The sequence below is a fragment of the Pempheris klunzingeri genome, chromosome 11, assembly GCF_042242105.1.
Source record: "Pempheris klunzingeri isolate RE-2024b chromosome 11, fPemKlu1.hap1, whole genome shotgun sequence".
NCBI lineage: Eukaryota > Metazoa > Chordata > Actinopteri > Acropomatiformes > Pempheridae > Pempheris > Pempheris klunzingeri.
The window spans coordinates 20,148,755-20,173,597 of NC_092022.1; the positions used below are offsets into that span (position 1 = coordinate 20,148,755).

The following is a 24,843-nucleotide window of genomic DNA, read 5'->3' on the forward strand; positions in this document are numbered from 1 at the left end:
GAGGACCAATGAGAACCTTCCGTTCAAGAACCTACGCACACAAACAAACCAGCAACAAGGAAGTGAAGAAACACTCAGACGGGGCACGCATGGATGGGAGCGCTACAGCCGGCTAAATGTCGCGGTTGTGTCACGGTAGTAATGCTCTGATGAGACACTCACTGTCATCCTGTAGAAACATGTCCATAAGATCCACTCAGTCCGGCGCGGCGGACGTGAAAACCGGCGACAACAGGTCGATTCACTCGGACGGCGTCGCGGAGGTTCATAACATCCCGATGGAGGTCATCACCAGACCCATTCCTCCGGTGCTGGATGAGCTGAAAGTTCAGAGTCTGATGAATTCAATAAAGGTGACTTAGCTCATGTTTTATTTATTACGTAAACGTGTTAATTTGAGGGATGGGACGTGGCATTAAGGCACTAAAATGTGTGGCCTGCAACACTGTTGAGCAATAACTTTAGCTGTCCAAATGTAAAGTCACTTTAACATTCTTTTAATGTGCATATTTGAATTATTATTACCAATATTATCTTCATGTAGTGCAACAGAAAAATATACAATGGAGTGTCTACTCAGGTACTGTACTGAAGCACCAGTTTAAAGTAGATATAGTTGTACTCGAAGGTTTACTTTTTTAGGTTCCTGTACACTTCTGCTGGCTATTTCACAAAATGTAACTTATTATAACTAGGCTGCATTATAGTTACAAGTTACCAGAGCTGTAGATTACAGTCCACTGTCAGATTTCCCTCCCTGATAAATTTAAGTAGAAGCGAGACTTGTAAACAAATAAAAAAATGAAGAAATAAATAAGGATGTTTGAAAGTGTAATGTTCAGATGCTGAGTCACAACTGGTCAGCATTCAGAGACCTGAAACAACTGCAGCTTGACTTACACATTGCTTCCTATTTGACTGGATAGATTAGGATATTACACACCAAACACATGACCAGGTCGTGAAACATGATGCATTCAGGGTCGAGCTACCATGGATGGCATAAAGTTCGTATTCACTGTAACATGTCTGGGTATAAAGAGGTTTTTTTATTTTCATGAAGTTGACCATTTGCAGTTGAAATAAATGAATTACATTATTATAGATTAGTTTATTGAGGTTGTCTTTCCACTAGAACATATGTGGCACCAGACCTAATGTGAAGAGATTACTTTTACAGTAAATATAGAGTTTGGGGGACTGTTTGAGGTTTGACCCGAGTTGTTCTGACATGTTTGAAGTAATACCTAGGTACTCACTCACACTGTAGTTTTGCTCTAATCATTACAGTATAGTGGGTTTTTTGTCATATGACAGTTTCTCAAGACATTTTTTTTTTTTTTTTTAAATATCATTTCTGCTCCGTGTGAATTCATTGTCAGTTAACCTTTCCCTCCAGGAGACAGCAGACATCGGTGTTGTCCCTCCCATTGACGTGCTCTGGATCAAAGGCAGAGAGGGGGGAAACTACTACTACTCTTTTGGAGGCTGTCACAGGTTTGCTGCGTATCAGAGGCTGAACATACCCACGATCCCGGCCAAGCTCATCAAATCAAACATCTCGGACCTGAGCACTTATTTAGGGGCTTCAACGCCTGATCTGCGGTGACGCTGAAGCAGCTTGGACGGTTTTCGAGAGACTTGGCTCAGGTGACTCACACACAGAGTTTTTACTCCCCTGGTGACTGCAGGGCAAAGGATTAACCAGCAGGGGGAAATGTAACTCTATAGAGCTGTAACACGACATTTTTCATTTGAAACCACTGAGATCTAATTTAAAGTGTGTGTGAGTGTGTGTGTGTCTGTCTGTCTGTCTGTGTGCATGCGTGTGTTTATTCGTACGTTTTCGTTTTCTCATGCAAGTTGCATATTTTAAACCGACGAGCATCCGTCATTTAATAGCTGTAACTGTCAAACACCCATTGAACTTGCACATAAAAAGTCATTTAAATGATTGTTTTCCTGCAGTTATTTTCTTTTACATTTGAAAATGCGAAGGGGAAACAGCTTGGTATCACTACACAGCAAGCATGGATGCAAATTTCTAGGCTTTTTTCACAGCATACATTATGAGTTGTCATAGCAGGGAAAGCACAGGCGTTACTAATAACATTAGCAACGTCTTTGTTGTAGTCAGGTTTCCCAGTAAGCCACGGCAGTGATCCAGCAAGCACTATAAGTATATGTGTTTATAGTCAAACTATAGAAGTAGCCTATTGCGTTACTTTTTCTGTGATACCTATTTCTTTACTAATTGAAAACAGATACAAACAATTAATATAGTAAGTATAGGTCTTTTATAGTTGGCTAAACTGAGGGTCAATATTAGATTTTATTTAGATGTCGCCACAGCTTTTGTAGCCATTTTACCACCGGTTTGTTTTGTTGAAACTTTATTTTGGAGGAAGAAATCGTTGCATGTATAATTTAATAAAATACACCACTGAGTTCATGAGTACGTGAGCTGTTTTCCCAACTTGGCTGCTCTTGGTTACACTCCCGATTTGATATGATGTGTTTGAAATCACTCTTTATTTATCATACAGTATCCCTTGACTTGTGCACTTCTTTCTGCTAACAACCCCACAGTGCAGTGCAGCATGTTGGGAGTGGTGAATGAGTAAATGAGGGAGTGGCTTTGGACTCAGCGCAGTGCTTTGAAACTGAAGCAGTTAAAAGAAACTCAGCCACCATTAAATCATTATTTACACCTGTCCGTTTCCTACTGTGACATGTCAAAATGTGTTGTATGAAAAAGGCCCCTTTTGGTGGGGAGGATTACAACAGGCTCTCCTTTAAGTGCACCCTCTTGAGTTCCTCCTGCTAAGTACTGAGGACAATTTAAATACAAGTTGCCTCACATCCAAGTTATTTTAGTCTAAAATTATATCAAAAAGTCCCTGTAGCCTTTTTTTTTTTTTTTGGCACTTATTTTAGTAATCAAATGCTAAGAAGCTGCTTTGTGTGCAGCAGCAGAATATGAGGAGGAAGTGTGCATTATTTCAACAACTAAATGAAGAGCATGCCCGTAAAAGCAATGATAATAAAGTAAGACTGCACCAACAAAGTGCAGTCATTTCTTTTTGGTTAAAACTTTATGAAATGTCATGCGCAGTCAACTTTGATTGCGATGTTGTAGTAGAAGAAGAAGAAGAAGAAGAAGAAGAGGTAATAGGAAAGGAGCTTATGGACCAGATGGTTTGTAGGAGTCAGGTGTTTTGGGAACATCAGGCTGACGACGTCTCGTGTCAGAAGCAAGATGTCGAGTCTCGCGGAGTCTGCCCCTTCTTTTCCATCATCAGTGTTTCTTACTCGTCGTCTTTGACAAGGATCCCTCTGGTAACTTTCCGGATTGTGGTTTGCTGAAGAAAAGAGGAGGAATGAGAAGCACAGTCCAGGTCAGTTCATATGAAAACACTCTTAAACCAGAGCCTGTTCTCACTTCCCTGAAGTGTCGTCAGATAAAATCATTCATGCTGAGGCAACTTGATTGATGGCTGACTTCTCATGCTGTGGTCCCTGATGCCACTTAAGAGTACAAATGCATCTCACTTATAGTAAATAACAGAAAGCAGCTATGTGCCTTCCTTAAACTTACCATCTGTTCTGCTGTGGTGAATAATCTAAATTAGATGTATTACATAATGCCCTGTGTGTTGTTGGTAGTGGCCTTGAGACTGTTCCTGCTTATTTAATCAAGTCATCCCCCTTCCCGCTCTGTTTTGGAGGAAGGAACTGTGGGTTTGCAGAATAATATAAGTAAACTATACATTGCAGGTCATGGCACAGAGACGAGGCCTTTCCGACATCAGCGCCTTCGCGATGCGAGCCCGGAGCTGCTTGATGGTCTCCCTTTGTGGCCATTGAGGAAATGAAGGGAGACCAGGGGCAGCTTTTACCGACCGGCCCTAAAGGACTCTAAATTTCTCCTCTGAATCGTCGCGTGTGAGAAGACTTCCTGTGGCTCGCTCACTGTCTGGAAGTAACCATATCCTCAAAGGGGTTTTTGACACGCAACACCGGTACGAAGAAATATATTGCACCTGTTGCTTCGGGGAGCAGTTTCCATGGGTGGTTCTGTGCGCTTTATCTTTGAGGATTTAAACAGATCAAGGGGATTTAAGGGGCTAAGAAGAGGAAGTGTTTGTGGCCATTTTCACCAGTGGATTGAGGCCATGTCAATTCTCATGGACTTTTTGGACTTTTTCTGTTTTACTCCTCAGCATTGACTTAACAAATCAGCTTGTAGTTTATCATTAGTTCATGAGACCTGGTCATGCCTTTTTGATGCCCCGAGTGGTGTTCGATTCTCTCTGCTCCTCTCAAAATACATACTGAATATTGAACACATGACCTTTAAGAATTTTTATTTATTTTTTTTAAATTGCTTCAATGAATATGAAACAAAGCTGATTGATATTGAACTTTTAAAAGTTAAAATGATTCTGACAGTGATCCTGGTGTTTTGAAGGCCCTCTGGTGGCTGTGGGACTCTCAGCATCATGACGTGGAGAGATGTTTTAGGTAGATGGTTATAAATGAGAGCTTTTAATGAATGGGCTTTAGTCTGTTTTGGATCAAAATCTGCAACACACCAGTCATCCTGGTTTCACTTGAAAACAGTCAAAGTATCACATTTACTTTCTTACTGTGATATACAGACAATCAGTCATTCCTCTATATGCACTCGCTGCACCGCCTGCAGTGACTGTTTAACAGAGCACCTCTGCGCTCAGATCACTCTTTGGTGTCATTACCTACCGAGTGTGTCATGCTGGTGAACACATTTGTGCCAAATGGTAACTTACAAACTAAAAATGTTACTCACTCTATTAGTTTTATTAGTTTTAGGTTGAAATACAGTGGAAAGCAAAATTAAAACAGATGAATCTAACATGTTTAAAATTTTACAAGCCTGCCTTTGCATTCATTTCTCTTGGGATGTCTAATTTTTTTAAAGGACGCTTTTCCGTCTGTCTTTTTGTGATTGTTGGATCTATAAAGTCTTTCAGTGGCAAAATAAAACCACTAACACCTTACAAATTTGAGTCTGGCTTCCCTGTAGAATCGCCGACAGCTAAAAAAAATGATCTCTGGTTAGCCAGCTCACCCATTTGTTCCACTTGGGGAGGCGTTACAACCAAATCCTCTTGAAAGAGTTAAAGTGTTTGAGTCGAGGACTTCTCACAGCTTCCTATCCGGAATTCCCTCAGACTACTGGTGGCTGCAGGCGTGTAATTTGTGCCAGATTTGCAATGCTGTATCCACCCTCTGACCTCACCGCTGTGTGCTCGGTGACACATTGTGCAAGAACCTTCGTTTCTGTGTAGCTTTGTCAAAGGCTACATGTGGTATAATAGCAATAGGTTGGATTTCACACGGACTTCAAACATGTAATCTGTCAATTAAAGTGAATTTATTCAACTTAATGGGGCTCCACTATAAAAGAAGTGGTTGACTCGTTAGAAGGCATTGTCTGCCGTCAAACATGAAATCATGTTCTTCACATCAGCTTTGTCCTCTAACGGCACGCTTCAGCTGTAGGTGTAAGTAAAGCTCAATGTCTCTGCTGTGACATGAGTCAGTCTGACAGTCAGTAGGCTTACAAACATGCGACAGAACCGTCAGATGAACCTGGGTGATCCATCTTCACTTTAGTATGTAATACCAGTGTTCATCAATAGGCCCCCAGCACCTTAAGAAAAACAGCTACTGAATGTCCCTGTTTGATCTACGGTTCTCCTTAGATTTACCTCAACTTAACTTTAGCCCTTACCCCAACCATTTTTCTCTGCTCGGCCCACCCATAATCTGCCCTAAGCGTTGCCAGAAACTCTGGGAGATAGAAATCAGACCTCCCAAATCTCATGAAAAGACCGAAGCCAACAAACCCCAAGCCCAATTGTTTCTGCCGAAGACATCAGTTTTTAAAGCAGTTTTATTGTTTCAACTTTCATCCCAAAAATGACTACATCATTTCCTAAAACTGAGGGACTCTTTCTGGCAAACATCAGTCAACCAGGAATAAAATGAGTATTTGATGGGGACTATTTTCAGCTGCAGATTTAATGCCCTAGTGAGTATTTGCAGCAGCAGGATGGTGTATGTGGGTTTTGCTCAAAATAAACTACATTTGCTATGTTCATTGTACTGAAGAAACGCATCAGCCGGTGCAACGGTGTGGCTCGTTAATGTGTTTTTAATAGCTTTTGGACAACAATGGAGCTCTATGGTTCCGAGAAATAAGACATATCATGCTGTGGCTACACAGGCAATACTTGTTAGTACAGTAGGATCAATTCATTGTAGGTTTTTAGCTTTTAATGGGATTGTTTGTCCTGGTTACCAGTCCTTTTAAAGGGATGTAAGAGAACACATTAAGTGTGTAAGCAGCAGAGGAAGAGAGAGGAGAGTTGCCGCTGCTCTCTGTCTTAGTGTTTCATGTATTTCCAGTGTCGGTGAGTCAACAAAGACAGCAGTGAAACAATGTCTGGTTCAATGTCTGCTTTGCCACTCTTCATCTGTGCTGAAGAAAAGTGGATGAAGAGAGGAATGACTGTTGCACAGCAGGATTAAACAGGCACTCACTGATTGGCCCAGATAATACTAATGATAATAACTAAATACTAGTATGCAATTCTCAATGACAATACTAACATGCTGATGTTTAACAGGTATTATCTTCACTATGTTCACCATCTTGGGTCACTGTTTTTGCATCCTGGCATTTGCTAATTAACGCTAAACACAGAGTACAGATGAGGCTGATGGGGAAGATCAAACAGTGATTTGTTTCGCAAGTACTGTTGGACAAACCAAACCAAATTTCATGGCAATTTCATCCAATAGCTATCAAGAGATTTCACTCAAGACTCAGTCTAAGGTCAGAGCATCACATAAGTCATCAGGATTTATCTTTAGGCTAACATGAATATCCATAATCATGTAGTACAGGTTGAGATATTTCTTTGGACTGCTGGAGGAAAAGTCAGAAGATCACTAAAGTTAGAAGTTCCTCTTGGGACTATAAATATCTGTAGAAAATTTCATGGCAATCCATCTAAAAGCTGTCAAGACAAATTGCCAAAAATATCAACCTTGTAGTGCAGCTAGAGGAAGAGTCATCCTCTGGGGATCATGACTGTGTGTACCAAATTTTTATGGCAACCCATCTTGTCTAGTGATGGACTGACAGTCACATCCAAAGCAAGGCAAAACATGCAACAGACAGAACCCCCCCCCTCCCTGTCCGTGCAGACAGAGCTGCAGTTCTCAGAGATCTCTGAAGCACAGCAACACAGGACTCAGTGGGTGGCAACATGCTGTCGCCTCGTCCGTGTGGATAAATGGATCTGTTTCTTCCGGAGGAGCAAAAGAGCGTTTTACAGTTTCATGAAACAGGAGAGTTGTTCTAAGAACACTTCAACCTCTGTCTTTAGTCCCAAGCCAACATGCTCTCAACACACACACACAACTCTCTTGTACTGCACAATAAATTCACGGTGAGTCACCATTTGCCCTGGTAAATGTAATTAACCAGTGTCTGACACTTGCAACATAATTTGTTTGCTACTAGTCGAGGGGTTTTGTTTGCCTTTTAAGTGTTATTACTGGACCATCGGGCATCACAACATCTTTCACAGCTCATTGTCTTTTTTTTTTAAATTAATTTCTATGACGGTAAATCTGTGGAAAGACCTTATTTTACCATACCTTTACCTTATTTTTGCTATTTTAACTGCAGATTCCTGTGTTTGGTCCATGTCCTTCATAAGACCTCAGCACTCCTTCAGCAGACAGTTTGGGTATCTAATGTCCTACTGTTGATGCAGCTGAGGCCCATTGAAGTGGCTGAATGTGCTGTCGGCTGTGACTCGTGTCTGCTGATGTGGCTTGGAGGGACTAAATCATCCATTTGCAGCTGCTTTGTTTTTTTGCACTCAGGGCAGCAAGCAAATAAATCCTTGCCATTCCAGGATCATCTGCTTAGTGTTTATTTACTCACACTTAACTTTCTCCTGCTGTCTGACCTGCGCTCCTCAATGTAGGCCAATGGCAGCTTTTAACACGAGGACGTAACAGTAGGATTATTCACTCTAACTAGTCCAAACCTGTTTGCTGCTGTGCCATGCTGATACAGGGTAGAACATCAAGCCAGACTTCCTGAAAACGATATTCAAATTAAAGAACTTCTTTCATTTGACTTGACAATTTCCATTGGAAATTACATTGGAATTTGAATTTACATACACATCTACTGCACTAGTTCTCCAGACACCTGCACAATTATATTTAGATGTTGAGCAAGCTGAGGTTTTGTGGAGAAATTAAGTTTATTTGGTTTTGGCCATATTGCTGTGGTTTACCAGCCAACAAAAACAAACCTCTGTGGGTGGCAGCACCATAAACATGTCACATTAAACCAAGAAAGTAAACTGTAAAATAACCGAAAAGCAAACTTCATCCCCTGAATACCATTAAAAGTCTATGTAGCTTGTACATTTGTACATTTACAATTAAGATCTTGGCTGACAAGCATTAATTATTTATGAGACGAGAGTTCCTTTCATCCTATAGTGAGTACATTTACTGAAGTATTTGTACCTTACTTCAGTATTATCATTTCAAACAACTTTATACAATTATACTACATTTCTTTGGTGAATATGATTTTGTATCTTGTTATCATTCAGTGTATTAGTACTTGTTATAGTTTACTCCACTGTCTGCAATTGACAGCTATAGTTGAAAGTTACTGTGCTGATTAGAATTTTACGTCAATAAAACATAAAATATTTGATCCGTTTATAAAAAAAGAAGCATTTTTAACCAGCCAATATTATGTAAAGTGGTTTAATAACATTCCACTCAGTGAGGGTCTCCGACGTCATGAGCACTTTTACTTTCATTAACTTTCATTTTACTTTATAATTCATGTTGCTGCTAACACTTACGTACTTATATGTATATGTATATATCTGAATATATCTACCACCACTCAAAGCACTTAGACCTTCTTGCTAAACTACACATTGCAATACTACAGTAGTAGCATTAGTTGCAATATTTTTTCTTTTCTACATAATGAAACAGAATCTATTACTTCAGAATGTGGGAAATGATGATATAATTGCCAAAGTATCATGCTACTTAATATCTTTATGGGTATCCAGTGACAAAAGTATCCATCGCTTAATGTACCCCAGTAATATTTCACTGTGAAAGTGTGATTTATAAGAATCTGGGCCATAAACGATGAGTAATTATCTGTGTACTCAGAGTCCTGTCTCTTGAGAGGTTACTGTAACTCTGTGTGCTGCTGGCAGCTCCTCCCATCCAGCTATAAGAGCCCAGCTGACCAGGTACTCAGCTCCATCCTTAAAATTGGCCACTGCAAACTGACTTGTGAAGACGGTCAGCGTTACTAAAAACACTTTTTTTTTTCCATCAGTGGTTATACGCAGACTTTGTGCCACACTGGGATGTAGGGTTAGTCCCTGACTTTGCTCTCGGGCTGATCTAAGAGAGGATTTGGCGCCGGGACTCGTAACTTTTAGTGATGACTTTCGCCATGCTGCGGCCTGTGGCGACACACTTGATCTACTCAGACATCACCATCACATCCGAGGACGATGAAAACCGCAGCGAAAGCGACGGCAGCTCGGAGCAAAGTTACTGCGGCTCCACCAAAAAGCGAAGACGGATTTCGCACGATCTGGACGCAGAGTCCCCGGTGGTCATCAAACAGAGGAGCGCAGCTAACGCCAGGGAGAGAGGCAGGACCCAGAGCGTCAACACCGCGTTCACTGCCCTCCGGACTCTCATACCCACCGAGCCAGTGGACAGAAAGCTCTCCAAAATTGAAACTCTTCGACTTGCATCCAGCTACATTTCCCATCTGGCCAACGTGCTTCTTCTCGAGGACGACGGCGCTGATGGACAGCCCTGCCTCGGCGCGGTTCATGCGCGAGGAGAGAGCGGGGCGCAGCAGCCGCGCACCATCTGCACCTTCTGTTTGAGCAACCAGAGAAAAGGGGTAAATGCTGCTTTATTTCACTGTATTTCCACAGTCACACGGCTTTAACTCCAGTGCAACTTGAATACAACCAAAGGATGTAAATATGTAACAAAGGGTAACACGGAAACGGGTCCGTCAGCTCTGAACTTGATCAAGCTTTTTGACAATGTTGCGCTTAATGCAGCCTCTATTTATCTTTCAATGGTGACCTTGTGTCTTGGGCTGTGTGCAGTGCGTAAAAGTGCCTTTTACGCACTGCACACTGTTCTGGCGCTCGCTTTAAATTCCTCACACAGTCACACACACATGCTTTTTCTTTATTTTTTAACTATTCTAAGAACTTCCCGGTTGTGCAGAATATAATGTAGTCTACAACCTATTATTATTTTTGCATTTGGACATTAATTTGACATCAAACAGTGAAGCTGTAGAAAAAATACACTAATTATGTCTTTATTTTTTATTTATTTTTTTGGGGGGTGCACAATGACTTGTGGGGAACTTATGATTAAATATTGTTAGATTGTGACTGAGACATTTCTTCTTTCTTTCAGATAAAGGATGGCAAAGACTGTTTAAAAATGCGAGGACTGGGTCATCTGCGAATGAGACGCTGACTGAAGACCAGTTATTCACTAGTTACCTGAAAATCCTCAAAGACTTTCTCAGGGAAGAGTCAAAGCTGATGTTACATAGCGCACACACACACACACATGGACACACACACATACACATGGACACACACACATACACACAGACACATGCTGGATCAAATGATGGAACCAAAGAAGAGACTATTTATACTAGACTGAGAAATGTAAGCATAAGCCTTTCAAAGATGCAGTGCATTTGTTTGGAACTTATGAGTTTTTGTCCCTTTTTTTGACAAAAAGTTTTAAATAAAATATATTTTATCAAAATAAAGGCATTTTGTTTTTTTATATGACAACAATACATGCCGATACTATGACAAAAAAGCTGTCAAGCTAAACGGAGTTAGCCGTGTCAGAATATACTTCAGATTGTGGTAAAGACTGGGACATGTTTATTTCTGGGACCAACAATCTTTTCAGACATTTTCTGTTTCAAGCTGATTGGCATTTTGGGAATAAAGGTGCTCTTATTATATCACAAATAGCAGGAACTCCCTTCAACCCCTCTCAACAACTGACACTTAAAATTTCTATTTATCTGTTTGACATCTAAATGCTAAATAACATTAAGTATATAGCTTTAGCTCCATTTACATGTATCTATTTTTTTAACGGCCAACTTAATGAAATAAAAAAACAACCTCTCTTTATGGGAAGGTGTCTCTCTCACACCCCCACACACATTTCCCATTGTTTCCAGTAATGCTGCCAAGACGTTGTTTATGAAGCCTGCAGAGCCACAGCAAAGGTACAGGGTTTCTGGTGTCAATGACTGGTGTATTTTGTTTTCCAACTCTCACGATTGGTGTTTTTTGAAGTCTGTTATCGATTAGTCACGGCAAATACTAGCCCGCACTCTGCTCGGAGCCCCCAACACAGCTGTTGGTATGTCAGAGGGATAAATCACTGCTGTGGGCTCGATGGACAGGGAGAGATGGGGTGAGAGGTCGGAGTTCATGCTGGAGCACAGAAGTGAAACCCTGCTGACATGTAATCATGGCAAATAATGCAAAAATAATGCTGGAGTTGATCCTAAAGATAATTTGTCCTTCTTTGACTTAATTCCTGATGAGTGCATGATTATATGTGTCAGCACAGGATTCACTTGGAATTTGATACTCTGGCTCCACTATCATCGTGACAGATAATTACTATTTTATTTATTTTCTGACAAACTCCAAAAGTTACTTAGTTTTCTACTTTTATTCTCTTGCAGCATGGTTGTGACAGCACAGAGCCTGTTATTCAGTCTGTACTTAACGATCTACCACAGCAGTGTCATTGGATAGAAATGCAAATGTATGCAGATGACACTGTTATATACACACACCCACAAACGGCTATGGAAAAGATCACACAGTGGCTCGACTGAATCATATCTCAGCTTGAACATTAGCAAGATGAAAGGCATGTTCTCCTCCAAAACCAATGTACAGCCTCCTAATATTGACATTCTCATCAACAAATTGATATGGTCACCGAATACAGAAATCTTGGCATAATAATGTTTCCAAATCTGAAATTCAAGAAACGTAAAAAAAAAAAAAAATTATAAAATCCATTAAATAATGCCTGGCAAATTTTAGACAAATTAGATACTGGCTTGAAATTTATGGCAACATATTTATGCCTGCTTTGATCCCTCCTCACAAGCCTTATTGTATTACATGTTGGGGGTAGGCTGGACAAACAATCATTAAACCACTAGAGACACCACGCTCTGAGCTTTGAGTTTTTAGCTTTTGAGTCTTTTCTCAAACTTGTGTCTTCAACGTCAACTGTGTAATCACAGACTCTGTAATTTATTTGTTTTTGCTTAATATACAGATATCCTTCACTTTAACTGTCTAACATACACATTTGGAGCTAACATGGTGTGTGTGTGTGTGTTTGTGTGTGTGTTTGCGATGTACCACTGTGTGTAATTTATGTTATGTGTTTTGTCAGGTGTGTTTACTGCTGTTCTGTCACCCCGTGGATGTTTTAGTCGTGACCTGTCAGGGACTGCAGTTGAGTTGCAGGCTTAGGCTAAATCTGGCACAATGCATTAAAGGGTAACATTTATGTTTAGTATTCTACAAGGTCCCCAACAAATAAAATAAAGAAATAAATAAATCCAGACCATATTCTCTCAGAAACATTTCATAACTGCTTATAAATCAGGCTGCTAAGCAAAAGCAGCCCAGTGTGATCGGGGCTCTCTCTGTCCTCTCCAGTCTGAAAAAGACACTGCAGTGATCTCTCTAACAGGCGGATTACAGCTCAGACACACAGACAGCTGAGCCCAAGTTCCTGTCTGGCATCACTTTGAATCAGACTACAAACTCAGCCCTCAGAATGACAGAGGGAGGCTCCCTGGTGGCACAGGAGGCTGTATGGAAAGTGAATTTTAAGGCAGTTAAAAGTGCATGCAGGGGGTCCGAACTTCCCTCATCCCCCCTCTGTCCCCCATCCCCCACCTGCCCTGTCAGGCTAATTGGAATTTGCTGTGCTAAGTCCTCCATGCTCGGGGCCCGGGCCTCCTCAAATGGCTCCCCGAGGCTCCCCCTGGCAGGAAGATGTCACAGAGGCACAGGAAGGGAAAACAACGCTCAGCTGACCTCTCTGAGGAACTCTCTGTGCGACGGGCTTTGGGTCAGCGCCAGTCTTGACATCATCCGGCACTGGGACCCAGATGTACAGCTCTCTGGTGGTACTTCAGAGCATGAGTGAACCAAACAGTGAGTTTTCAACAAATTCGGAAGGTGACTTTTTGTTTTTTTCACAAGATGACAGGTAACAAATTGATGGCAGAGACCATCAGAGGAGATGGGGGAGAAAAGCAAAGGCAGCAAATAAGGTCAGTGTTGGTCTGTTTAACATTTCTGACAGGACGATCCACCCGGGGACCACTGCAAAGGTTTACTACTTCACTTTGGTGAGTTTTTCCTCTTCCTCGGATGCTCGCATCTCTTAATCCCAAAAGGGATTTTGTACAGGATGAATTTCAGCGGAGATGAAATGATGCTAGACGGCAGTTCCACCTCCTCCTGCCAGTTTTATGACCTGAGATGAGGGATGACGTTGATAGTCTGCGCTGCATTGTTTTGTGAAAGACAGAAAAAGCAAACAAGTACAAAAATATGTTACTTCTCTTTATTTATCTTTTATCTGCTTTATTATTCATCTAGAAGCCTAAACTCACCATTTTAACTTCATATAAATAAACATGAAGCTACCGTAAGTAAAGCAAAGACAAAGAGAGGGAGATGCTTTTTGCTTTTGTCATTTTGTTATAGTGTCATTCTATTTAAATTTCTCTTGGGTTATTTCCCAAACTGCAATATGCTTATTTTGACATAGTGTTTAATACACCAAGGTCAAGTTTCACCTTAAAATTGTCACAAATTTGCTGTTAATCATACAATATGATGTGCATGTGACATTCAAAACTGCAAAGGATTCACCTGTTAGTAACAATCTGTAACTGTAATCTGTAATACTGGCATTTAAGTTAATAAGAGCTGTTGTTTTAGGTGTTTTTCTAATCATGGGTACTGGGTAACCCTCTATTGTGTTGTTGCTATATTGAACCAGATTTGGTCAATTTGACCCAGTGATTTTTGAGTGTGTGGGATTCACTTGTGAAAATACCACATTTTATGACGATTATCAGAATCTATGTGTACAGGATCGTGGCTGCACTGCAGCAATGAAGTTCAATAAAGGTCAAATTAGAGTCAACCTAAAACAAAATTCTGTCCATTTTTGTACATTGCAGATTGCAGTTCAGTGTTCTTGTTTTGTTGAGTTATTTGTGCATAAATGTAGAAGAAACTGACATGATGCAGCATAACAGGAACACAAATCACTGCTCTGACTGCACAAACGTGTTCCTGTTTTTGCCTCACCATGAGAAGAAAAAAAAGCAGAAATAGATGATCCAGAAACGGGAAGGATGTAAAGCGCTTTTTCAACATCAACTGGGAGCACAGTCCTGATTCCCAGATGGGTGCTTACCTTCAGCATTTTGTAGTCTTGCCAGAGAGCTCTTGTTAGAGACAAACCTGCACATGGTAATATTTTAATAGCTTTTGCTCTCACAGTCTGTTTCAGCCTGTTTCAAACACTCAGTGGCTGGGGAGATGGCCCCTCGCTTCACCTGCATGTCAACGATATTAATGGCTCTGAGTCACTTTGTGGCTCAGGACTCAGATACCTCGCTTCCGATTTTACTGAACATGACCACTTTTCCAAAAGAGGGGGGGAGAAGGAGGAAGTCTGACTTCCCACCGTCAGCTGAGCTTCTGTGGGGGAGAAAAACCAGTCCGAGGAGCCAATTATGTCTCCTCAAACATACAAGAACAATTGTTTTCATGTGCCAGAGAGTTTGGCAGGGCCTTCAGACAGAGGGAGGATGATGGAGGGCTGTACGGTGAATAGGACGGTTGGGTGGGGGGAGGAAATCCCAGAGAAGAAATTAGGGAACAATACAGATCGTCGTAACACAGCTCTGTTCTGCTGCCGGCTCGGACAATCAGCCCCCAGCACACAGCAGCCTGCCAAAGCCCAGAGGCTGAGGTGAGAGTCCAGCAATACAGACTGAAAGGGGCTTTTGCTTCCTTGAACAAACAATTGAATGGGCTGTGTGATGCACCACTGCAGCCTCAATTCCCTCACAAAGACAGGAATCATTTCAGCCAGTTACAGTTGTTTTCGATAGCACAGAACAAATGTATTATCCAGGTCAAACAGAAATATAGTGAATATAAAGAAAATAGTGAATATGAAAGTGCTCATCCTCACATGTGTAGCTTCATATATTGATTGTAGTGTCTGTTTGATGTGTGTGTATGTTTTTGAATTTTAAAAAGTCTGTGAATTATAACTAAATAATATAGAATCCCAATATTGGCATTTTTTTGAATATCAGTCAATTAAATGTGCAAAAACTAATTTCCTTCCTTGTGTTGACTCGGTTCATAGCAAAGTACAACCGATAGCTGAAATCAAATAATAGACACATATTTTTAGAACTTACTTACATAGTCAACTTCCTTGCGGACTTTTCACCAAAACCTCTTCCTTTTTTGTTTGGTCTTTGACTGCAATTTCTGCTCAAGTTGAAACATTTCAACTCAAGTAAAGCAACACGAGTGAAGTGTCATTCGTCTCATTCGCATCACTCGGTGCAAATTTGTGTCTATTTGCATCTTTGCATGCCAAACTAAGATAAGATAAACCTTTATTCATCCCACATTGGGGAAATTTGCTAATTTGCAGCACCAAAGAACAAGAACAACAGTGCAAAGATAAGTTAAACAACAGGTGCCTATATAAGTAGAATATGATATAAAATAGAATAAAAAGCTATGTAGTATATACAAAGAGATTGCACTGTAGTAGAATGATGGTGGTAAGCATCACACTCATTGAATGTCATCACGTTAGTATGCTAACAGCCAACACTTGTCACATACACAAAGCTACAAAATATACAAAATAGCAAAGATACAAAATTGCTGTATAACCTGTGATGAAGCTGTGCTATCGATATCTGTGTATTTTATTTATTGATGTACGTGCTGCATTGTTTGTTGTGAGCTTTTTCATTTTAGGATAGTATTGTTTTCCAGAGTTTCTTTCACAGTCATTCTACTTCTGCTACTAAGTAACTAATTTGCTGAATAGTAAGAACCTTATTATGGTGGCCGGTGTGGCCTCAATAAGCAAGAAAGGACAACCAAGGCTGTATTGGGTTAGATGTTTTCTATAATGACAGAAAGCTGATGGTGTTATTTAAGTCCTTAACCTCTCACTGATTTGTTACGACAGATATTTAAACATGCGAAATAGGACAACATTATCAAGGCGGCGGGTAAAATCACTTGTGAACAACAGCTGTCTTTGTCAGATATTTTTAGCCAACATATAAGACGTAAAGCCATCATAACACGTCTGAACCATTTCTTTTGATATGACATCCTCCCTTTGATCAGAAATACAGGTACCAGCGCTTCATTTGTTGTCAATGTTCTTACTGTTTTTTTTATTGTGTTTATGTATTATGTTTAAATGCTTCCTTGCTGCAAAAATAATTTCCACTTGTGGACCAATAAAGATCTTATATGAACTGGGCTGAACTAAGAAGGATTCTATTTGTTTTGGTTTGACTTTAGAGTTTTGCTCTTAATGGATTTTTTAATTACCATTTTTCAGATTTTTCACCTGACAACAATAAAACTAGAAATAGCTCAAAATATCATCTATCAGCCGATCCAGCACTCAAATATCAGTACTGTTATGGTCCATCAAAGAGCTATATATCTGTCAAACCCCAGTAAACATGCACAGTCTTCATGGGAAAGTCTCTGCGTACAGGACCTGTGGGAGAGATGGCGGAACCATTGGGACGTTTCATTTCAGAAAACAGAGCAAACAGTCAGAGGATTTCCTCAATCAGAGGCGAGAGAGTGTGCAGTGAACAACCTCGCTGACAGAAACATGGAGACCTACACTAGCAGCTGGGCATGCTAACAACCTCTGGGATTTACTGTGGCGTGCAACACCCTTTAACTGCTGCACAGAGAGCCAGAATCAAACACATACATGCACAAATCACACGTGCACTCACTCACATTTAGACCAACAATTAAAGCTTCGGAGAATCACAACTTTGAAGAGTTTTTTGTCACTGACCTTTATTACAGCACTATTTCTATGTCACACATAGTTTGTATGAGTGTAAAATCCCCCTGTGCCTGATTAAGCTGTTTTACTAAATGCAGCTCTGGTGTATTAGAACATCTGCAGTGACCAACAAGTGAGAGATGTTTCAAAAATGTGGAGTATCTTGCTTTCGTATTTGCTATTTATTTGTCTTGTTGAGTTTAGTCAGTCCTAAATCTAAAACCGCTCACAGCTGCAGTTACTGGTGTCCAATAGGAAGTGGACAAAAAAAATCCTCGTTTCCACTGATGTTCTGTGGTAACATCAGTAAATTTCTTCGTCCCTGTGCTCGCTCTGCCAGCTGCTGCTGAATGAGGCATTGTGATGGTGCAGATGGTGGAGTCCAAAGACCTCACTCTTCCCTTTTCCATAAAGCTTGTCTGCTATTAATAACCATATATCGACCTCCTTTGTCAACAAGAGCGACACATACAAATAATATGCTTGAAGGGAGACAATGGGGAGTTCCCTGTGATGAAAACAACAGGATGAGCTGGCTTCATAAGAGTGTGTGTGTGTGTGTGTGTGTGTGTGTGTGTGTGGCATTAACATCAATCTTGGTGATCTGATCTTAAGTGGACAGCTTTAAGATCAAGACGCATTTAAGATGAACTGAGATCTGACTGCTTAGACCACACTCGGTTGTGGTCTGGGCTGCATATGGCCACATTCTTTAAAGAGTGTTTACACAAATGTGTCCCGGGCCACACCAAGGGAGCGTCTACTCAACTCATATCCTCTGCATAAGTGGAAGTAGAAGCTCATTCATGCTCACAACAGTGTTATGTTAAAGAGCAATGACAACAACAACAACAACACGCACATTTAATTTTTTGGGACACGCCAAGGAATAAACTGCTTTGAACTCTTTTTCCTCTTTAATTGCATTGCTGCCTCCCACCAGTTAAATACAATAACGCATTTGCTCTTTGCATGATGTACTTGTTTCTTTTACATATAAACGTGGACAAATGAGATTTGATCACAAGTGGTCACTCAATACGTGGAGATGTATTCTAGTGCCATTGTGAACTGATGTACTTAGAGTATCCGCTTGTGGCATCGACAGCACACCTGGCAGTAACAAAAACAGGGCCCAAGCAGGTTCAAGATTCAAGATTCAAGATTCAAGATTCAAGATTCAAAGTATTTATTGTCATTAGGGAAACGTGTTTCCATGCACAATGAAATTCTTTTATTGCTGTCTGCAATGAATGCCTAACAGTATAAATAGCAAAAAAGACAAAATCAATAAAAGGCAATAAGGGCAATTTAGAAGGAAAACTATGCAAAGTGAATAGTGAAAAAAGTGTGCAATTACACATGTGCAACTTAGGGATGTGTAACATCTGAGGTAGTCTGTGGTTGGTTCTAGACTCCTGTTATCTGTTTAGGAGTCTGATGGTAGCGGGAAAGAAAGTTCTTCAGTCTAGAGGTCCTACATTTCACACTTCTGTACCTCCGGCCTGAGGGTAGAAGTGTGAACAGTCCGTGCTGGGAGTGGGTGGGGTCCCTGAGGATGGAGTGGGTGGGGTCCCTGAGGATGGAGGCAGCTCTCCTGTGGACTCTGTGGTGGTAGATGCTCTGCAGAGAGGGAAGTGGAGTCCTGGTGGTCTTCTCAGCAGTCTTCACCACTCTCTGCAGGCGTCTGCGGTCCATAGCAGTAGTGCTGCCGTACCACACGGTGATGCAGCTGGTCAAGATGCTCTCAACAATGCAGCTGTAGAAGTTGCTGAGGATCTTAGCTGACATGCCAAACTTCTTTAGCCTCCTCAGGAAGTACAGCCATTGTTGAGCCTTCTTAACCAGCTGTGTGGTGTCGAGCGTCCAGGTGAGGTCCTCACTGATGTGGATGCCCAGGTACTTGTAGCTGCTCACCCTTTCCACTTCAAGCTCCCGGATGAACAGTGGCCGATGAGGTCTCCTCTCCTTCCTCATGTCCACTATCATCTCCTTCGTCTTGTCCGTGTTAAGGGTGAGGTTGTTGTCCTGATACCATGACACCAGACTGGCCACCTCCCTCCTGTAGGCCGCTTCGTCCCCACCAGTGATGCGTCCTATCACAGCGGTGTCGTCCGCGAACTTCAGGATGATGTTGTCCTTGTGGGAGGCAACACAGTTGTAAGTGAACAGGGTGTAGAGGATGGGGCTGAGGATACATCCCTGTGGAGTGCCAATGTTTGTGGTGATGCTGGCTGAAGTCCTGTTACCAATCTTGTCAGACTGGGGCCTGCCAGTCAGAAAGTCTAGGAGCCAGTCACAGAGGGTGGGGTGCAGACCAAGTCAAACGTCACACTGAAGAAAATCTGAAAGGCCACTCTTTGTAATGCTGCTTTTCTGTTATGAGTCTCAAGCCAAAGCTAAGATAAATCTAGTGTTCACAGGGTGAGAATTATTCTGTGTGATAAGTACACTGAACTTCCTGTGTAAAATTGGTGGAGTGCCCCTTTAAGTTTCTCTTGCAGCCCCCTTGCTGAATTTCCTTGGAGACAATAAAAATCTCTGCTGAAATGAAACTGTTCTGTGACGGAAATGACCTGAAACTCAAATGTTTTATTTTCCTATTAAAGACTATATGAATACAGTTAACAGTGATTAACACAGTAATGATGCACTGCTCTTAAGCTCCACACGGCAGCGCAATTTCTCAATTTCTCAAACAAGGGATGTCTTCACCTTAGCTCGAGTTTGTCAGGAAACTGTGACTGTGAGGTGAGAAAACAGAACTTACTACAGTTAACTCAAGTGACACAGGAGTAAAAGATGTTTCAGAGGGTATTGTTCATTAAGGTGAGCTAAGTCTGAACGTATTAATTATTTCATTAATCATTTCAAGCACAAAACTAACAATTGTAGTTCACTGTATTGATGCTGTCTACTCTTAGAGAAAGTATTTGTGCTCTTTGAACACTGTGTTTGATTTACCTCAGCTCCTGATGGTGCATTATGCGACTCAGAGTCAGCCAGAAATTCTTGCAAACTGCAATGAAGATGTTCCACTGCAGTGTCCAGGTGCTGATTTTGACAACATGAATTTCCTCTCAGTGACATGGTACAAGGTCAGTGACCTATTTCAGGCTTTTAGACATTAATGCTACAAAATCTAAGCTGTGATAAATAGTTTGTTTCATTTGTGTGTTGTGACTTTAATTTAATTTTATATGGGTATGTAAAGATGACTTTTTGTTACTTTGAACAGCTCAAGAACCAGGCCAAAAAAGGCATCATCAGGAGAGGTAAAGGCGAGACGACCACGCAGTACTACAACACCACTGCGGCCAAGTTTGGAGAAAAATACAGCCTGTTGCTCTCCAGCGTGACAGCTGAAGATTCAGGCACCTATGAGTGTGCCATCAGTGCAAATGTGAGGGGTCAGAATCAGAATCTCAGAGTCGACCTGGTGGTTCGTGGTAAGCTTTCAATTTCATTTCCACCAGACTTGGCTGAATATATGATGCTTAACTGACTGAATAACAGCATCTGAACTGAGCAGCAGACATATCTGGATGTTATAGCAACAAGTTGTTTTGTATCCCATCTCAAAATACAGAACACAAGATGGCAGCTGAAAGGGGAACTGATTTTTGTTCTTTCACATTTTACAGTTACAGATTTGCAGGATACACTGTATATGTTGTAATTAATAGTATATCATCCAGTTTCACAAAGATCATAAAGTTTCCCTGTGAGGTGTCTCTGGAACTGCGATTATTTAAAAAACATACACCACCTACAGTTTAACCCACATGCTATATACAATGAATGGTCAGGTTTGCCAGAATATTCCAACACGATAGGAAAAGTGGGTTAAATATCTGACTAATGCTCAAAAAGAGTGTGTAGGAGTTTTTTGCGAACAGCTTTTAAAGTTGCCCCAAAATTGAGATATAATCTGTATTTATCCAATTTGTTTCAGACTACACAACAATATGTTTTCACTTCATCTGATGTGAAAGGTTCATGTCCCAAATTGTCTACTTTAACCTCTTTTCTGCTGCTGCGAAGAGCCACAAATGCAGATGCAGAGCCACATCAAGCAGGAAATACGCTTTACTACCACACGCTTCAGAAACACGTCATTTTCCAGAAATGTTCCATATACACGTTTTCCACCATTTATTCAAACCACTGACAAATAATTTCTATTACAATACAAAAAAAACTAATTTCAGTGAATAAATTCTGTACAGAAATAATCTTTAGTCATCAATGAGATGCAAGTATCAAATAGCAGTTAATGCTGTGATAGATGTCTTCCATTTTGTACTAAAATAACTAATTCATACACTGATTTCCTCTTTTCTTGTCTTCTGTTTTGTCCAAACACAGAGTGTGTGACCCAGCCTGACCTGACAACAATGACAACTGTGTTAAACATAAATCCCTCTGACTTGCTCTGCCCTGCACAAGTTGAGGAACTTCCAGTCATGTGGAGCGTTATAGGCTATATGGCAGTGGGCTTCACCAAAGTCATTCTATCTCTAATCATAATTAGGGTAAACAAACTCCTTTTATGTTCACACATTGTATGGATTTGTTTTATTAGAGGACATGAGGCAAACATGGTCAAGTCAATTCATCTATTGAGCACGTGACCGATGTGCTTCATAGATAGATGATTAAAATCAAAATAAAAGGGAATGTAGAATGGACAGGAAGAAGACTTAAGGGGTCTGAAAGTGAAATAAGCAAGGCGCTGGTGCCAAACCATGTGGTGCTTTAAAAACAAGTCTGTGTTTCACCAGTAACCAATAACAGTGAGCAAGTGTAGGGGACGGCCTTGCTGTTGGATTCTGACATGACTCCTCAGAAAAGAGAAATACAATAATAAAGTCCCAAGCAGATAAACGATGTCTGCAAAACAGCAATAAGTCCTCCAAATTAAATCATAAAACATTCCCTTAGAATGACCCATAAAGGCTCTTGTTCCCCCATCAGCAGGACAACATCATCAGTAAGTGCCTCTCAAAAGTTAATCATTTTTATAACGTGACAATGTTATTTGGCTAGGCTTGATTACATTAAGGGAAACATTGTTTGTAGCTTGGGTGAAAATGACTAACACGTTCTTCAGGTTAAGTGATCTTTGTTGCCATAATAACAAACTTGTGGTTAAGGTTAGGGAACAAAATTGGCTCTTGATGAATAGCACTCCTTTGTGTTTCAGTCCAATGTTTTGTAGTTCCTCTTGGGAAGACTGACAGAGTAGTCATCCGTTTCTAAAATCGAAAGACAGAATCAAAAGTGAGATTTGTCATAGGTGCATGGACATTTGCAAACCCAAAGATGGGGGTCAAACCATTGATTTGAGGGGTTCTTCTGTGTCTTACCCTCTGTTAGCAAAACAATGTATGTTTTACATCAGCCAGCATTTGACACAGAAAACCTGCAACCTGGTTTGAAGGGGAAGTACAGCTGCATTAACATTGTTTTCTAAAAAATTGACCTCTGTGGAAATATATAATTATAATTATAATTAGACAGCTTCTTAAACAGAAACCTTGAGTTCACCACAAGAGACAGGTGGAGAGAATTCCTAAGCCATTCCTGTGAGAAGTAAAGCCAAAGCCGCACTGCATTTATTTGCCAACCATATAATTGAGAAAGTTACTAGACTGGTTAACCATGTCAAAGGCAGCAGAAACATTGGTGGAAATCTGTGTTAAGAGAATGGAGTGAGCGCAACACAAACAAGCACTGTTCAAGTCAACATGTGACAGCCCGAAGGTAGAAATCTTTAACAGCAGAATTCGATTTGTGAAGGTGAAGAAATAATCATGATGTATATGCTTGGTTCATTAAGGTTTCTCTTACTCATAACTGTGAAAACAACTCACTTTTGGCAGACAGAGCAGAGCAAAAGCTGTTCACTTCAATTCATGAACTGTCATCATTATTGTCATTTGGTGTCTGGCCCATTTTAAAATTTGGTGTCTTGACCATTTTAAAAATCAAAATGTGTTGATAAATTATTAAAATTACATTCAGTATGTTGGCAAGAGATTTTAGAATGAATGAATTTGAAACAAGTTGTGCTTTCTGTCATCTGGACCACTATATACAACTGTAGTGCACTATAATGTACACTTCACAATGTGCAATACTTTCTAATATCTCCCCCTTCTTTTCTTATATTCCCCCTATATATATTATATCGTTTCTATTTTTATACTTCCTCTTTCTTAGCTGTACATATTTATCTTATCTTATCTTATCTTATCTTAACCATCATATCAACAACAACATTTCAATATGATGCAGTCCAGTACACCACCACCACTAACTACAAATAACAAACTTTGATGGTAGGTATGTTTAGTTTTTGTGGTTTGTTTTTTTTACTGTGTTTACTGTGAACACTCTGTGTCCTCTGTTGCAATGTAATATCCTGTATGTAAGGCTGTTCGTTTCAGTGTGGGCATTTGACAAAAAAAAGGGACGGCTGTTGTTTGACATGTTTGCAGACTGTAGGCGTGCTTATTCCTCTCTGTGGTACCACTTCCTCCACTTGCAGACTTACAGTGGTGGGGTTCCTTTTTAGTTGAATAATTCAAAAATCATTTGTTCTGTGCTGTTTTGTCTATTTTCTTTGGCCATTCAGGTTATTCGAGCTGTTCGTAGCAGGACTTCAAGGCGGCGGCAGCATACGTGGTGACGCTGACTGACCTGTCTGGAGACTTCAGTGACATCATGTAAATAAAACAGACAAATCCTATAAATCAGCAACTACACATTTTATTTTTGTATTTTTTATTTATTGTACTCGACACTGACCCTTGACTTGTTTTCAGAGATGTTTGTGTATTTACCACTTGTTGCCTTTTTTTTTGGTGTGAAAGAAGTCAACTCAACCAGAAGGAGGACGTACGGCTTGTTTAGAGGAGCATCACCCACCATACAGACACAAACTGCTACAGGTTTAAATAGCTTCTGTTGTACTGCATAATTGCAGAATTGTAGTAATTTTACTGTCAAATCTATGTGGTTGCATTCTAAATTAATAATAATAAGTTCTGAATTACAAAGTTCAGCAAATTATTCCTGTTTTTAATTTTGCTGTTTGTACATACAAACATGTTTAGTTTCTGTAATAAATCAAGTGGTCAAAGAATATGATCTCACTTTGAAAACAGCATCACCGCAGACACCAATAAACTTAATTTCAGCAAACCTTTAGCAGATATATCTATATATATGTGTGTGGCTCATGAGGTGAGTGTAGTTCCTTTTTAAGTAGTGAAGTGAAAGCACATCAAGATGTTGTTTTCATGCTCTCCAGTCTGTGAAATCCAGCAGCTTTTTAATCTGCAGACACCTGAAGGAGTGAACATCCACCACTGAGTCCTCCTCCTGCAGAATTACAGAGTCAAAGTAATACAGAAAATGCATTAAATGGATCAGTGCCTTTTGAAAATACTGATTTGAGATCGTTCGTGAGGCGAGACGTCTCTCTGAGAGCAGCTC

The 24,843-nt window shown here is 40.5% G+C and overlaps 3 protein-coding genes across 4 annotated transcripts; all 3 read left to right on the top strand.

The window, feature by feature from the left end:
- Window positions 1–68: 68 nt before the first annotated feature.
- On the top strand, window positions 69–1,951 carry srxn1 (sulfiredoxin 1 homolog (S. cerevisiae)). The gene is made up of 2 exons (XM_070839954.1): window positions 69–353; window positions 1,400–1,951. Exons 1-2 carry the CDS (start codon window positions 117–119, stop codon window positions 1,607–1,609), a joined length of 447 nt encoding a protein of 148 aa, XP_070696055.1. The 5' UTR covers window positions 69–116; the 3' UTR covers window positions 1,610–1,951.
- A 7,526-nt stretch (window positions 1,952–9,477) lies between these two features.
- tcf15 (transcription factor 15) lies at window positions 9,478–10,932 on the top strand. The gene is made up of 2 exons (XM_070840065.1): window positions 9,478–10,036; window positions 10,573–10,932. The coding sequence occupies exons 1-2, from the start codon at window positions 9,560–9,562 to the stop codon at window positions 10,633–10,635; spliced, it is 540 nt and encodes a 179-aa protein (XP_070696166.1). The 5' UTR covers window positions 9,478–9,559; the 3' UTR covers window positions 10,636–10,932.
- Window positions 10,933–20,098: 9,166 nt separating this feature from the next.
- On the top strand, window positions 20,099–24,519 carry LOC139210194 (uncharacterized). Of its 2 annotated transcripts, none has more exons than XM_070840191.1 (6): window positions 20,099–20,169; window positions 20,310–20,438; window positions 20,579–20,789; window positions 21,709–21,875; window positions 23,981–24,071; window positions 24,171–24,519. In XM_070840191.1, exons 1-5 carry the CDS (start codon window positions 20,143–20,145, stop codon window positions 24,032–24,034), a joined length of 588 nt encoding a protein of 195 aa, XP_070696292.1. In that variant the 5' UTR covers window positions 20,099–20,142; the 3' UTR covers window positions 24,035–24,071; window positions 24,171–24,519. The 2 variants fall into 2 exon arrangements, with proteins under 2 accessions (XP_070696292.1, XP_070696291.1); XM_070840190.1 differs by having other exon boundaries at window positions 24,219–24,519.
- The last annotated feature ends 324 nt before the right edge of the window (window positions 24,520–24,843 follow it).

What these genes read in the sequence shown, in the direction of transcription:
- LOC139210194 (XM_070840191.1), top strand. Translation starts at nt 20,143, where the DNA reads ATGTTTCAGAGGGTATTGTTCATTAAG. An exon ending in TCTCAGTGACATGGTACAAG is followed by an intron (nt 20,439 to 20,578) that starts GTCAGTGACCTA and finishes TACTTTGAACAG; the next exon opens with CTCAAGAACCAGGCCAAAAA. An exon ending in AGTCGACCTGGTGGTTCGTG is followed by an intron (nt 20,790 to 21,708) that starts GTAAGCTTTCAA and finishes GTCCAAACACAG; the next exon opens with AGTGTGTGACCCAGCCTGAC.
- srxn1 (XM_070839954.1), top strand. Translation starts at nt 117, where the DNA reads ATGTCGCGGTTGTGTCACGGTAGTAATGCTCTGATGAGACACTCACTG. An exon ending in GTCTGATGAATTCAATAAAG is followed by an intron (nt 354 to 1,399) that starts GTGACTTAGCTC and finishes CTTTCCCTCCAG; the next exon opens with GAGACAGCAGACATCGGTGT.
- tcf15 (XM_070840065.1), top strand. Translation starts at nt 9,560, where the DNA reads ATGACTTTCGCCATGCTGCGGCCTGTGGCGACACACTTGATCTACTCA. An exon ending in TGAGCAACCAGAGAAAAGGG is followed by an intron (nt 10,037 to 10,572) that starts GTAAATGCTGCT and finishes TCTTTCTTTCAG; the next exon opens with ATAAAGGATGGCAAAGACTG.